A 15,659-nucleotide genomic window follows, 5' to 3' on the forward strand; every position below is an offset into this window, starting at 1 on the left:
AAGTAGTTTCTCAAATGAAAAAGATTCCTTTAGGCTGTAAATCGCCGTTATTAAAACATGTTGTATGTTTTAGACGCCAGGTTCACATGATTTTGAAAAGTGAAACAGATGAACTTAGTGTGGCTTTTAAGTTTAAGATTGATGGATTTGATTACATCATTTTTGTTTCATCTGAGACAATGAAATGTTTTGGATGTGGACGAGAGGGGCACATAAGACGTGCATGTCCAGAGAAGACTGATGCTGCTAATGTTGTTACTGCTGAGGATGGTGGTGGAGGTGTAGTAGAAGAGCAGGTACAGGATAATGAGACAGATGGGGGAAAAACAAAAGAGAATGTGAGTGAACAGGTGAATGACATGGAGACAGAAGGGATAGCTGGGGTAGCGGACTGTAGTGATGTGGTTGAGGCTGCAGAGGCTGTTCTAGAGGGAGGAGGAGTGGACAGTGAATCAGTCAATGAAGAAGACATTTTCAAAACTCCTTCTATCAAGAGGAAAAGGGTTAAGACAAAGATGGAAAGAGCCAGGAATTATAGTGACAGTGATGTTAAACATGATGATAGTGAACACAGCACAGTGGATGATTCAGATGAGGCAAGTGACTGTAAAAATAGAGGAAAACAGAGTGAATATTCGTTTGTGAAAATCAGGGCTTTTTTGTACAAAACTAAGAATATGAAAAATGTACATGTTGTGGATTCTTTTCCTGATCGGAGATTGTTTATTGAGTCAGTTGGAACACTAATGAGGGGTGAAGGAACTAAACAATTCACTGTGCAAGAAGTGTACAGGCTAAAAAAGTTTGTTGCTAAATTGAGACATGAGCTACAAACAGAAAATGGGTTTGAAACAACATAATTCTATGTGTCCTTTTCCTTTAAGGAATATTTTGTGCCAGTTTTTTACACTTTTATTAATGAGTGCAATAAGGGTGGGCTCACTTAATATAAATGGTGCAAGAGATGTTCAAAAAAGGATGTTGCTGTATGAGTTAATAAAACAAAAGAATATAGATGTAATGTATGTACAGGAAACTCATAGTGACTGCATGAATACAATTGATTGGAAAAGGGAATGGGAGGGAGAAGTGCTGTTAACACATATGAGTTCTAACAGAGGAGGAGGGGCTGTTTTATTTGCAAAAAGGTTTTTGCCTGTATCATGTCAGGTGGAAGAGGTAATAGATGGCAGACTCATGATAATACGGGCTACTTTTGAAAAGTGTAAGATGGTGTTTATAAATGTGTATGCCCCTACAAATGGTATAGAACGAATTGGTTTTCTTAATATTTTAAGTACAACTTTACAGAGTTGTAAAACTGATGAATATGTGTTTTTGGGTGGAGACTTCAATTGCACAGAAAATGATATGTTGGACAGGAACCATGTAGAGCCTCATGCGGCTTCAAGCCGAGTTCTTCGTGAATTGATAGAGACACATAGTTTATGTGATTTATGGAGAGAATTTAATGGTGATGTGAAACAGTATACGTGGTTCCATACAAGAGAGAATTTTCTTTCCATGGCAAGACTTGATCGATTTTATTGTTTTAAACACCATGTAAATGTTGTGAAAAAATGTGAAATTGTGCCAGTTGGTTTTACTGATCATTTTTTGGTTTCATGTCAGGTGTTTATTGCAAATGTTAAGGTTAAAAGTGCGTATTGGCATTTTAATACTTCTTTGATGAGCGATCTGAATTTTAAAGAAGTTTTTTGTTTCTTTTGGAGTCAATTTAAATTAAGAAAGCAAGGTTTTAATGATTTGAGACAATGGTGGGACTATGGAAAAATTGAAATAAAAATGCTTTGTCAACAGTATGCTTTCAATGTTTCTCGAGACATTACTCGAGACATGAGACAATTGGAATCTGAAATTGTTAACTTGCACGCATTGGCTGATGTTAATAGAGAACCAAGGCAAGCTGAGACATTAAAGTTCAAAAGGTCTCTTTTGGAGAATATGCTTGGTATAAAGGCACAAGGAGCTCTGATAAGGTCAAGGCATCAGAATGTAACTGAAATGGACGCCCCAACAAAATTCTTCTTCAGCTTGGAGAAAAAGAATGGACAATGCAGATATATTCATTCTTTACGGTCAGAAAGTGGCCAGGAGTTAATTGAAGCAGTTGATATAAGACGGAGAGCTGTAAGGTTCTATAATGAACTGTTCAAGAGTGAATATAAAGAGAATGTTCAGTTGTCTGTCGGTTTCCTTGAAGGATTGCCCAGTGTTGCTGAAGACTCAAAGGCACATCTGGAAAGACCCTTGTCCAATCAGGAACTTTTGAATGCCCTTAAAGATATGGAGGGTGGGAAGTCTCCTGGTATTGACGGACTCCCTGTGGAGTTCTATAAAGAATTCTGGTCTGTGCTTGGTGAGGACCTATTAAGTGTTCTTAATGAGAGTCTGACAGAAGGCTCATTGCCTTTGAGTTGCAGAAGAGCTGTTATAACACTGCTTCCTAAGAAGGGCAATTTACAGGAGATCAAGAACTGGCGTCCTATAAGTTTGTTATGTTCTGATATGAAGATTTTATCTAAGGCCTTGGCTAACAGACTGAGAGAAGTAATGGACCAAGTTGTTCATTTGGATCAGACGTATTGTGTGCCAGGTAGATCAATTTTAGACAATGTTCATCTAATAAGAGATGTTTTGGATGTTTCTGGTTTTTTGGGGGTGGATTTAGGACTTATCTCAATTGACCAGGAAAAAGCTTTTGATAGAATTGAACATCAATATCTGTGGAAGACTTTAGAGTCTTTTGGTTTTGGATTAAATTTTGTTAAAATGATTCGAGTGTTGTACCAGAACATTGAAAGCATGCTGAAAGTCAATGGTGGTTTGAGCGCCCCGTTTAATATCAGTAGGGGTATAAGACAAGGGTGTGCGCTATCAGGAATGTTATACTCCCTAGCTATTGAACCTTTGTTAATTAAGTTAAGAAACAAAATTGTGGGTTTATCATTGCATTGCACAGAGTTACAGCATCAGGTGTCAGCATATGCTGACGATGTTATAATAATAGTTAATGGCCAAAAGGATATTGAAAATTTGGTGTCTGTGGTAAAGGACTTTGGTTTAATTTCATCTGCTAGAGTAAATTGGGAGAAGAGTGATGCTCTGGCAATTGGAAAATGGGAGGCGGGTTTACCAAAGTTACCTGGTGAGATGATATGGAGGAGGGGAGGGTTCAAATATTTGGGAGTATACCTTGGTGATGAAGTTGCACAACAGAAAAATTGGGAGGGAATTGTGGAAAAGATAGAGGGCAGACTTAAAAAATGGAAATGGATCCACCCACAAATGTCTTTTCGAGGAAGAGTGCTAGTAATTAATAATTTAGTAGCCTCAACTTTGTGGCATAAGTTGTCCTGTGTAGATCCACCTGTTGGCCTTCTGCCAAAATTACAGACGATTTTGGTAAATTTTTTCTGGGACAAACTACACTGGGTTCCTCAAAGTGTGCTTTATTTGCCCAGAGAGGAGGGTGGGCAGGGCCTGGTACACTTGCAAAGTAGGCTGGCGACCTTCCGTTTACAATTTGTACAAACGTTTTTGAAGGGGTCTGCGGATCTGGTGTGGAGAAGGATGGCCAAAACGATCTTACAGAGAGTAGAAGGTCTTGGCCTGGATGATGCACTTTTTTTAATGGACCACAAGAACATTTGCCTTAATGGATTACCACCTTTCTATCGTGGACTTTTTAAAGTTTGGAGACTTTTTGTTATTCATAGACTGGAGAAAACAGACTCTTTGTTCTGGTTGTTTGAAGAACCTCTGGTTAAAGGAGCTAGGTTTGATGTAACAGGCGAGAGCATGATGGGTCTCACCCAGATACTGTGCACCTCCAGAAATGTCCAATTGAAGCATATCGTTGCTGTGGCTGGGCCTGGACTGAAGGATATTAATGCAGTGGCTACTTTGCTGGGCCAGAGATCGACTCGCCAAACTGCAAAAATAATTGAGCTTTGGAAGGAAAAATTGACAAATGATGATTTAAAGTTGTTAAAAGGATTTGAAGATGGGTCTATAGTTTTGGATGAGACTGATTCCTTTCCAAAACTTGGTCTTACACCAGATTTTAAAGATGCAACAGGTCCTTTATTGGATTTGAAAGGTTTAATGGATTTGGACTTGACTATGTTGGGAGGTAAATTGATGTACAAATGTTTTGTGAAAGTGTATAACAAAACGATGTTAGATAAAAGAACTGACACAGTGTGGAGAAGTAAACTTGCAATAGATGAGGGAGTAAAACCAGTGTGGAGGGTGCTGTATAAACCACCATTGATGAAACGTGTTGGTGACTTACAATGGAGAATTTTACATGGTGTTGTGGCAGTAAATGCTTTTATATCTGTTATCAATTCTAATGTTGATGATAAGTGTGTTTTTTGTGGATGTAGAGAGACTGTATTTCATTGCTATTCAGAATGTGAAAGATTGATGCCATTGTTTGATATATTAAGCCAGGTTTTTCTTAAATGTGGAGAAGTATATACTCAAAGTACCTTTATTTTGGGAGCTGGCTATAGGCAGAATCAAAAGATAAAATGGCAATTGATTAATTTTTTGGTAGGTCAAGCAAAACTTGCCATACTTACTACAAGGAGAAATACAATTGAGAAGACACATGGTCAGGAGCTTTTGCCTGTTTTCAAAGCTTTTGTAAAGTCTAGAATCACAATAGATTTTAGGTATTATAGAGCAATGAACGATGTGGGAACCTTTGTACAGCAGTGGTGTTATAATGATGTTCTCTGTACAGTGGAGGAGGGAGAGTTGTGTTTTGATATTTTGTGGTGTTAAGTTTTTGATGAATTAAAGTGATGTAATAAAGTTTTTTTATAAAAATCAAAAAAATCTCTCTCTCTCTGGTTGGCCACAGTAGTATTCGTTCGGCGTCGAGACTGAACGGTGCTGTGGTGTTAATTTTAGACAAAATTGAAAAGTGAACAGTTGAAAAGGGGATAGTCCTCAATGATAGCTTGATCAAGGTTTTCCCACTTGTTAGTCCAGCGAGAAAGGTTTTGCTTTCCAATGTGCCTGTGTTTATTAGTGACGAACGCTGCAACGTGAATCATCTCGATGTGGACAGTTGGTTTCTGCGATTAAAGAAAATTTCTTAGGATGCAAATCCTCGTTGTTGAAACATGTTGTGTCTTTCCGCAGACAAGTATATATGATTTTGATATTGATGAACTGAATATTGCTTTTTAAATTCAAAGTTGATAGCTTTGATTGTGTAATTTTTGCAACAACAGAGAGCATGACATGCTTGGATGTGGGAAAGTGGGGCACTTGGTACACGCTTGTCCAGAAAAAATGTGTCAAATGGTACAGAAGATGAAAGTGGGTCTCAAAGTCGTAATGAAGGTAGAGTGTGGAAAAAGAAAGCCAAGTTAGGTTTCGGATTTGAGTGTGGACAATGAAGAACCAGGAAGTAGTCGAGTGAAGAGTCGTGATAAACAGATTCAAAAAGATGATGAGACAATGGATCATTGATGAGATTGATGAACAGCTTGATGAGATGGTGGGTGAATTACTGTATATTTAAAGTGCCATCAGTGAAAAGGAAGTCTAATGATATGTCACAAGAATAACGGCGTGGTATGGACCTGGCTTTTTTCATCCCTCATAACTTTAAAATCTCTTCTCTGAAAGTACACTACCGTTCAAAAGTTTGGGGTCAGTAAGATTTTTCATGTTTTTAAAAGAAGTGTCTTCTGCTCACCAAGGCTGCATTTATTTGATTAAAAATACAAACAAAAACAGTAATATTGTGAAATATTATTATAATGTAAATCTGCTGTTTTCTATGTGAATATACAGTGAAGTGTAATTTATTCCTGTGATCAAAGCTGAATGTTCAGCATCATTACTCCAGTCTTCAGTGTCACATGATCCTTCAGGAATCACTCTAATATGAGGATTTGATGATCAAGAAACATTTATGATTATTATCAGTGTTGAAAACAGTTTTTTACATGTTTATTTCATGATGCTATGATGAATAGAAAGTTCAGAAGAACAGCATTTATCTGAAATCTAAAGCTTTTGTAACATTAAACACGACCCTTCAAAAGTTTGGGGTCAGTGAGAATTTTAATTTTATTTTTGGGGGAAATAAATAAAATAAATCAATACTTTTATTCATCAAGGATGAGTTAAACTGATCAAAAGTTACAGTAAAGACATTTATAATGTTAGAAAATATTACATTTTAAATAAATGCTGTTCTTTTGAACTTTCTATTCATCAAAGAATTTTGAAAAAAAAAAAAAAAAAAAAAAAAAATTGTACAACATTGAAAATAAAAATGAATGTTTCTTGATCATCAAATCATCATATTTATACGAACTGCTCAGAGACACGAAGGTAGAGGATCCAAACGCAGCTTTATTGTATGGGGCAATCCAGAGGCCTAATCCAATGTACAGGCAAGGGTCATACACAGGCAGGCAGTCAAAACAAACAAACAAACAAACAAACAAACAAACAAACAAACAAACAAACAAACAAACAGGCAGGGACCAGAGGCAAGAGAGTAATCCAGGAAACAGGGCAAGATAACCAAAACCAAGAGACAAGATAACCAAAACCAAGAGACAAGATAACCAAAACCAAGAGACAAGATAACCAAAACCAAGAGACAAGATAACCAAAACCAAGAGACAAGATAACCAAAACCAAGAGACAAGATAACCAAAACCAAGAGACAAGAAAACCAGGAGAATGCTCAGAAATGCAGTGTAACACTAAAACAAGACTTCGCGGTGAGTGAATGAATGAACATGGTATAAATAGACTGAGACTAACAGGATGATGAGACACAGGTGAATGCAATCAGTGAATGAGGTACAGGTGAATGTGATCAGTGATAAGTGATGATGAGTCCGGGCAGTGAGTTATGGGAAATGTAGTTTATGAGGAAGTGATCCTAGTCTATTGTGGAGCGCCCTCTGGTGGCTCTCGAGGGCACTCCAGCTGGTTATCGTTACAATATTAGAGTGATTCCTGAAGGATCATGTGACACTGAAGACTGGATTAATGATGCTGAACATTCAGCTTTGATCACAGGAATAAATTACAGTTTAAAATATATTAAAATAGAAAACAGTCATTTTAAATTGTCATAATATTTCACAATATTACTGTTTTTTTTTTTATCAAATAAATGCAGCCTTGGTGAGCAGAAGAGACTTCTTTTAAAAACATTAAAAAATCTTACTGACCCCAAACTTTTGAACGGTAGTGTAAATGGGGCGAGGGATGCATTGCAAAAGAGCGCAGATTTATGAGTTAATGAAACTAAAAAATATAGATGTCATGTTTTTGCAAGAAACTCACAGTACAAAGGAAAATGAAGTGGAATGGATGAAAGAGTGGGAAGGAAGTATTGTTCTGAGTCATAAGACCTCAGCGCTGGGGTGGCTGTTGTGTTTTCAAGGACTTGTCTACCAATATCGTATGATGTTATAGAAGTAATACAAGGCAGATTAATTAAGATGATAGCAAAGTTTGAAAATGTCTATGCGCCAGTAAAATCAATAGAAAATGTTGTTTCTTGAAACTTTATGTGATAAGTCTAAACCAATGTAATACGGACAGTTTTTTAGGACTGGGTGGAGATTTTAATTGTACAAGTAATGATTTAGATAGAAATCACATTGAGCCTCATATGGCTTCGAGAAGTAAATTACTAAATGTGATTAAAACTTGTCAACTCTGTGATGTGTGGAGAATGTTTCATTGTAATGAAAGACAGTATACACGGGCTCATGTGAAAGAAAATTGCATTTCATTAGCAAGATTGGATCTTTTTTATCGCTTTAAACATCAGAAACAATGTTTTAAAACTTGTGATATTTGTCCTGTTGGTTTCTCTGATCACTCAATGTGTTTTTATTCATTCTGTTAAATATACAGTAAGAGTGCCTACATGCATTTTAATAGTGCTTTACTTGAAGATGCTCACTTTTGTAAATGTTTTTCCTTCTTTTGGTTGGGATGGAAATCTAAAAAGTCTTCTTTTACATCAATACAACAGTGGTGGGAGATTGGGAAGGTGCAATTACAAAAACTCTGTAATCAGTACACTTTTAATGTTACTAGAGACGAAGTCTAGAGAATGATATCGTTGAACTTCAGGCTTTAAATGGAGCCTCTGCAAATCAAAACCAATTGCGGGCTCTTAAAGGAAAAAAAGCAGTCTTAGCAGATCTATTAGGTACAAGGTCTCAGCTGGTTAGATCCAGATTGCAGAGTCTTTTTTGAAATGGATGACCCGTCTAAGTTCTTCTTCAGTTTAGAAAGGAAAAATGGCCAAAGAAAAAGTATTCAGTGTTTACGGTCAGAAGATGGAAAAGTTCTGACTGAGGTTTCTGACATTCGAAAATGGGCTGTGGGTTTTTATAAGGAGCTGTATTCCAACAGTGTTGTGGATGGCCAGTTAATTACCTGAATTTGTGTCCAATCTACCAAAAGTAAATGAAGATTCATATGCAGAACTGATATGTCCCTTAACAATAGACACACTTTTTAATGCTTTGCAGAGTATGAAGAATGGTAAAGCACCAGGATTGGATGGGTTGGCATACTGGCATATTGGCATTTGTCAACTAGTAATTTCCTACTACTTAGTTCTGAAAAAAACAGAGATTCTAATTATTGGACAAAAAAACGTCCTCAAGTAATAACCTAGAATACTGTCTAACACTTGATGGCTGCTCTGTCAAGTCTTCGTCGTCTGGGTGTGCTCTTTGATACCAATCTTTCATTTGAAAGTCACGTGTCTAGTAACTGTAAAACCGCATTTTCCCATCTTAAAAATATATCTAAATTACGTCATATGCTCTCATTGACAAATGCGGAACAATTAGTTCATGACATCAAGGCTAGATTATTGTAATGCTCTACTGGGTGGTTGCCCTGCACGCTTAATAAACAAACTACAGCTGGTCCAAAACGCAGCAGCTCGAGTTCTTACCAGAACCAGGAAGTAGTGTTGTCAAAAGTACCGGTACTTTGGTACCAAGTCGATACTGAAATTTTTAAAATGTGACGATACCAGCATTTCTGTAGTACCAGTACCCACTAATAGAAGCTGCTTTCAGTTGCTTCTGTGTTTATCTAAGTGCATATCGTACTGTTTTCAGTCTCTGCTGCCTCACGATATGATGACATGATGAAATTCATCTCCAGAGCCGCTCTGAGAGTCACTTCATGAGCATTTTACCGTTTCATTTGAGAAAAACTATCGTCATATCATTCACACACTGAAACTCAAAGGTCTTCACGGCAACCCGTCAAAATAAAAATTTGGTTTAACTTGAAGAAATTGACAGAATTAATTATATTAGGCTACTGTACAGTAGATTTAGCCACGTCTCCATGTATTAAAAATACTACTAATACTAATAATAATAAAGTGTGCATAGAAGGTTGCTTATTTTTCACTTGATTTTTTTTATAAGCAATATTTATGTTTAAACAGCATGTTGCCTTCAATGCTTATATGTATAATTTACTTATGCTTACCATCATAAATAATAAAAAAAATTTAAATAGTTAAATAAAATAGTTCCAACAGATTTTGCTGTGGCATCGAAATTGGTACCGAGAACCGTAAAATTTTAATGGACTACTGGAATTTTGGTATCGTGACATCCCTACCAGGAAGTATGACCCGGTTCTGTCAACACTGCATTGGCTCCATATTAAACATTGTATACATTTTAAAATATTGCTGATTACTTACAAAGCACTAAATGGTTTAGCTCCCCAGTACTTGAGTGAGCTCTTAACGCATTATAGTCCTTCACGTCTATTGCGATCTCAAAATACCGGCCAGTTGATAATACCTAGAATATCAAGATCGACTGCTGTCTTCCTAACATAACCAGTTTTTCAAGGCTTGCACCTGGAAATCTATTTCAGGGTTTGCGTTCTCGAGCCTCCAGGCACTGTTGTTGTGCGGATGAGCGGGCCAGAACACTTTGAGTGTTTTCTGTTAGAACAATGTTGTGTTAGCGGCCCCAAATTAATAACTAAAGATCTTTGCAACGGAAGTGAATCAATCAATCAAAACTAACTTTAGCTGGACAATAACTTTATTCTAGAGCTGCTATAAAGCCAAAACAATCTCTGTTACTGTAATTTCCTATCATCACTGTAAAGCTGCTGTGAAACAATCTATATTGTTAAAAGCGCTGTATAAATGAAGGAGACTTGACTTGACTTAAAAGCAAGAATAAAACATGATTTTAATTTTTATTCTCATATGAAAAAATTGGAAAACTTTGAAGAGGTGTGGAGTGTACAAAGATTGCTGTGCTGGATTGAAAATTACACTGCACTTTGTTGAAGAATTTGAATAGGCCTAATTCTATGTGATTTCTTTTAAATGTAGTGTTTTTTGGCTTTGGTTTTTTGATGTTGTGTAGTTAATAAAGGTGTGCTAGAAAAAGAATCTCTATCTCTCACACAACACACACACACACCTCTGCTAACATCATCCTGATCCCATCAAAACCTCACACAGCAACATTAAACCCTTGATTTCAGTTTCTGGAGTGTTATCTGGACCAATCAAATGTGTCTTCTAAGCAGTTTCTCATTTGTCGTTACCTTCGGCAGCCAGGAGTGTGTTCCTAACGTAAAGCTCCAGGTCCTCTGCTACTTTGCGGCTCCTCTCAGCATCAGCTGCCGTCTGCTCCCCATCAGCAGACACTTTAGTCGCCTGCATGGAAAGAGAAAGAAAAAATAACTTTTACATAGCCTCAGATCAGCCTCACATGATCTACTGCAGCTGTGTGAAGAAGAAACAAACACACAAGCAACCGACCTCAGTAACACCACACGGAGGAGAAAAACAACAAGACACATTAGATCTGACATCTCTGGGGCCAACATGGACAAAAACTAAAAGAAATACTGCTAAACTACAATGTTTCTAGTTTGGCAAAGAGTATTTGGAAGGTCAAGGTTACACAAACCCAAAAGGAAGAAGAAGAGCGCAAAATTCTTCCTATTTAACTGGCTCTTGAACTTCAGTTATTTAAAAAGGCTGCTTTAGAACTGAAATATATAGACTTTATCAAGGACTACTATTGAAGATGCAAACGCTTCTCTACAGAAGATGCTGAAAGGTTCCCTTCAGCACAAATGAGCAGAACTGATGCAACAATTCAGACTTCAACAAGTTAATGTTCTGGCTTTCTTTCATGTTCAGAAACAAACCAACAAGGTCGGAGTCTTACAGGAGTGATTCAGGCGGCGTGTAAAGTACAGTTTAACCAATCACAGCAGATTTACACAGAAACCAATGGTGCACAGCAGCAGAAAAACATGCCCGGTAGTTTTCCTCTAGAATATAAAGGAATGTGTCGAATGAAATGGACAAAAAATGTGTGGAATTAAAAATTATGAATATAAAATATAAAATAAAAATTCATTTTAATATTTAGAAAAAGTTATATCTACAGAGATGAGTGTAAAAGAAACTCTCCACAGCAGTGGTAACTAGTTTACTGTCATTTAATGCCAAGGTAATGAAACAGAAATGTTATAAATGTACATTAATTTTGAACATTTCAAAAGCTTGTGAAAAGGGTCCATGTCCCTTTTATGTTCCTATGAAATAAGTAAGACATAATGGTGAAGTATACTTTCTGTGCCACTAATGGCACCTAGTGCAATTACAAAAAATAAAGCTTATTTTGCAAATGCCCCTCCCCTAAAAAATCACAAACACAGCTCTTGTGGGTTTTTGTGAAGGAATGTCTCAATAGGTAAAATTAGGCTACTCTCAATAAAAACTCCAACATATTAGGAATACTTTAACATTGTTGCTATGTGTCATGAGTAAGCAATTGAGTAGACTAATAACAATCTGTCGTCGGCACCGATAGCCTCGTGGGCAAGTGCATCGACATGTAGCGATGTTGTGCTTCAGGAGACCCAAGTTCGAGTCCCGGCTCGTGGACCTTTCCCAATCCTGTCCCCCTCTCTCTCTCCCACCTCACGTCCTGTCTAGCTACTCTCCTATCCTAATAAAAGGCAAAAACGCCACAAAATAAATCTTTAAAAGTGAACGCTTGTGTCTGGCTTATAATAAACTCATCCAATGGATCTTGACACATCAAAGTAAACAATATGTAATCTGGTACATTTGTCTTTCTGAACGGGAGCATGATTGAGGCATCTATTGTAGTACATAGCATTGCAATGCCCCGTTCACTTTGATGTGCTCATGACCGCTTTAATCTTTGAAGGTCTAAATGTAGTAAATTATGGCTTGCACCTCTGTAATCGAAGCTGAATGTCTTTTCTCATGTAATGTGTCAGTCATGGTCCCACACCGGCTAAACACCCTCTGGCTCCACCTGCTACAGTAGCCACGCCCCAAACTCTCAGTCCGCTACAGTTGCCACGCCCCAATCTCTCAGTCTGCTACAGTAGTCACGCCCTAATCTCTCAGTCTGCTAGAGTAGGCACGCCCCAAACTCTCAGTCTGCTACAGTAGCCATGCCCCAAACTCTCAGTCTGCTACAGTAACCACGCCCCAAACTCTCAGTCTGCTACAGTAGCCACGCCCTAATCTCTCAGTCTGCTAGAGTAGCCACGCCCCAAACTCTCATTCCGCTACAGTAGCCACACCTCAAACTCTTGGCCTCCTACAGTAGTCACGCCCCCAAACTCTCAGTCTGCTACAGTAGCCACGCCCCAAACTCTCAGTCTGCTAGAGTAGCCACGCCCCAAACTCTCATTCCGCTACAGTAGCCACACCTCAAACTCTTGGCCTCCTACAGTAGTCACGCCCCCAATCTCTCAGTCTGCTACAGTAGCCACGCCCAACTCTCAGTCTGCAACAGTAGCCACATCCCAAACTCTTGGCCTCCTCCTGCAGCCACGCCCCAATCTCTCAGTCTGCTAAAGTAGCCACGCCCCAAACTCTCAGTCTGCTACAGTAGCCACGCCCCAAACTCTCAGTCTGCTACATTAGCCACGCCCCAATCTCTCAGTCTGCTACAGTAACCACACCCCAAACTCTCAGTCTGCTACATTAGCCACGCCCCAATCTCTCGTCTGATACAGTAGCCACGCCCCAATCTCTCGTCTGATACAGTAGCCACGCCCCAATCTCTCGTCTGATACAGTAGCCACGCCCCAATCTCTCAGTCTGATACAGTAGCCACGCCCCAAACTCAAGCATAAGGTAATTTAACACCATCTCCTGTGAAGCTTCCAGACTCTGCTCTGGCTGTGTGTGTTCATGTGTCTTTGGCGTGAACAAAGGCGTGGTTTTGGAGATGCTCTGAAGGGAGGGAGGGATCTTATGCTTTAAATTGCCTACCCTACCTTTCATATAATGTATTTTAACATAAAAAATCTTACATGCTTCAACTTTAACTAATAATACCAATGTCTATAAAAAACAACAACAAACGCATTAGACTCAACCAAGGCTAGCAGGAGATGTTTGCATGCATGTGCTTTCAGTTATTACAAAATTTTATGCTGAATTTAGAAAAGAAATGTGTGAACTTTTGCCCACATATATTTGTGAATGGTTACTGAACAAGTGGTTGTGACCCAGTGTCTCTGTTGCAGACTCCACACTCCTTACTGAAAGCACTGAATAAATCACAAAAGCGTACAGGCTCTGAAGTTCAACGTGTGCTTGTAACTCACCCGGCTGAGCAGCTCGTCCATTTCGGTGACCAGACTGCCCAGGTTACTGTCGGCCAGCTGAAGCAGTCTGTCTGGCGCTCTCTGTGGGGAAAGCATGTGCTGCAAAGACAGGAGGATGAAAAATGATTATCATGAGCATATGACTGACAGGTGGAGTCGTGTCACCATGGAAACCAGGAGTGACGTCCATGAAGTTTCTGGCCCAGAGGCTTCATTTGACATCACTGAATTATGAATCATGTGATGCAAAACATTTTAACATTTGTAAACAACTCAAATATAGATGCTAATTAGCACTAGATCAGTCTGATGTGATTAGAGTTTTCTTTTTTTTTTTTTTTTAAATGAATCAAATCATTTTTAGGTTAGTCTACTATTTTTTTTTTTCTTTCAGTGTAGAGAGCATTCAAACAATCAAAGTTCCAGCAGAATAATTGTACAGACATTTATGGGGTGTGTATCCATGTGTATGTTGTAAATATAATATATCTAAAAATTAGGACTGAATGTCAATTGATTATATCCATGATTGCAAACAGAGGAAAGTCCTAAAATGAAGATAATTGGAAGAAATTTATGTTTTGTGTAAATCATTAAACAGACAATACAACAAGTGACAAGAAGTCAGTATATTGTTATTGTATTTCCTATCATTCTATCACTGGCCTAGTCAGCAGATTTCCTGTTTACAATTGAGTTTATGAATCAGAGGTAGACATAGCATCCTTTTCAATGCAATAATGCATCCATATATTAGTGCACTGCATTGACACTAAAAATCATTGTGACTGTTGAATGCTCAGGATGGGTTTGGCTTTTTGAGCCCCTATGCAGCCCAACACGCTCACCTTTAGCTCCTCCGTCATGTTCTCGAATCGATAGAGCACTTTATATGGCAGGGGGAGGGGAAGAGTGAGATTGACACTGCCAATCAAACGCAACAGGCGCTCCATGTCACGAATCAAGAGCCCTGCGCAGTCATCGTCACACGCTGAAACACAGAGACTAAGATCAACACATGACAACACATTCAAACAGTATCACATTCACATAGACTCCCACAGGCAGAGTTCACACTACAAACTGTTCACACTGCATGCCGTGTCTCACAAGGTCACATGAAAAAGCCCCTCAGATAATCATATGCATGATCAAGGGTCAAGGTTCAAATGTTCCTTTGAGCCAATTATTTTATTTCAGCTAGTTGCCAAAGCAACATTTCTCATTTTCAATTAGTTTAACTTGTTTTACTAAAATAACATTGTATGAAATAAAATGAATAAAAACTATATAGACATTAAACATTTAAAAAAAACAATAACTAATAAAAATGACAAAATGACTAAAACTTAAAAATAAAAACAGATCATACAAAAATGGCTGAATATAAATAAGGTGTATGACAAAGAACTTTAAAAAGGAGTAGTTTTAAACTTTTAACAGGAACTGAATAAGGTGTAGGGTTAATTAATTAATGATCAGGAACAAAGGCAAGAGGAAAAAGAGCAAACAAAACCAAAACAGAATGAAACGGTTACAGTAGCTCCCCCTTCTGGAAGCCGTGTCATCAAGCCATAACGAGTACACCTGAGGAACGAGGGAGGGGGCTTTGGAGGAGGACGTGGAGCTGGTGATGGCCAGGTAAAAGGAGGGGTTGGTGGAGACAGACACCATAGTGGAGCTTTGGCTGAAGGGCTGGGTGGAACCTGGGTGCCAATTGATAGAGGAACCGGTGGAGCAGATAGGCCGACGGGCCAGGGTGGAGACATGGGCCTGGAGGCCCGAGGTGAGCGGGGATTCAGCCTTACACAGAGGTGGTGGAGGGGAAGCTTAAGGTGGAGCTGAAGGAGGGAATGGAGACGTAATCCCGTCGCCACTATTGCTGGACCACCGCTGACTCCGGGCTCCGCTCGGCTCCTCAGCGAAAAACAAGTGGTGCATGCATCCACTTCTGTATT

General features: G+C 38.6%; 1 protein-coding gene across 5 annotated transcripts in view; it reads right to left on the bottom strand.

Moving 5' to 3' along the window:
* lama2 (laminin, alpha 2) overlaps positions 1–15,659 on the bottom strand; it is a 250,998-nt gene that overhangs the window by 50,245 nt on the left and 185,094 nt on the right. For all 5 annotated transcript variants that reach the window (XM_079887440.1, XM_079887439.1, XM_079887438.1 and 2 more), the window contains 3 exons: positions 14,550–14,692; positions 13,702–13,800; positions 10,636–10,747 (listed from right to left, as the gene is read on the bottom strand). In XM_079887440.1, coding sequence (XP_079743566.1) covers positions 10,636–10,747; positions 13,702–13,800; positions 14,550–14,692 — 354 coding nt within the window. The remainder of the gene's footprint in view (positions 1–10,635; positions 10,748–13,701; positions 13,801–14,549; positions 14,693–15,659) is intronic.

The sequence above is a fragment of the Squalius cephalus genome, assembly GCF_949319135.1.
Source record: "Squalius cephalus genome assembly, chromosome: 12".
NCBI lineage: Eukaryota > Metazoa > Chordata > Actinopteri > Cypriniformes > Leuciscidae > Squalius > Squalius cephalus.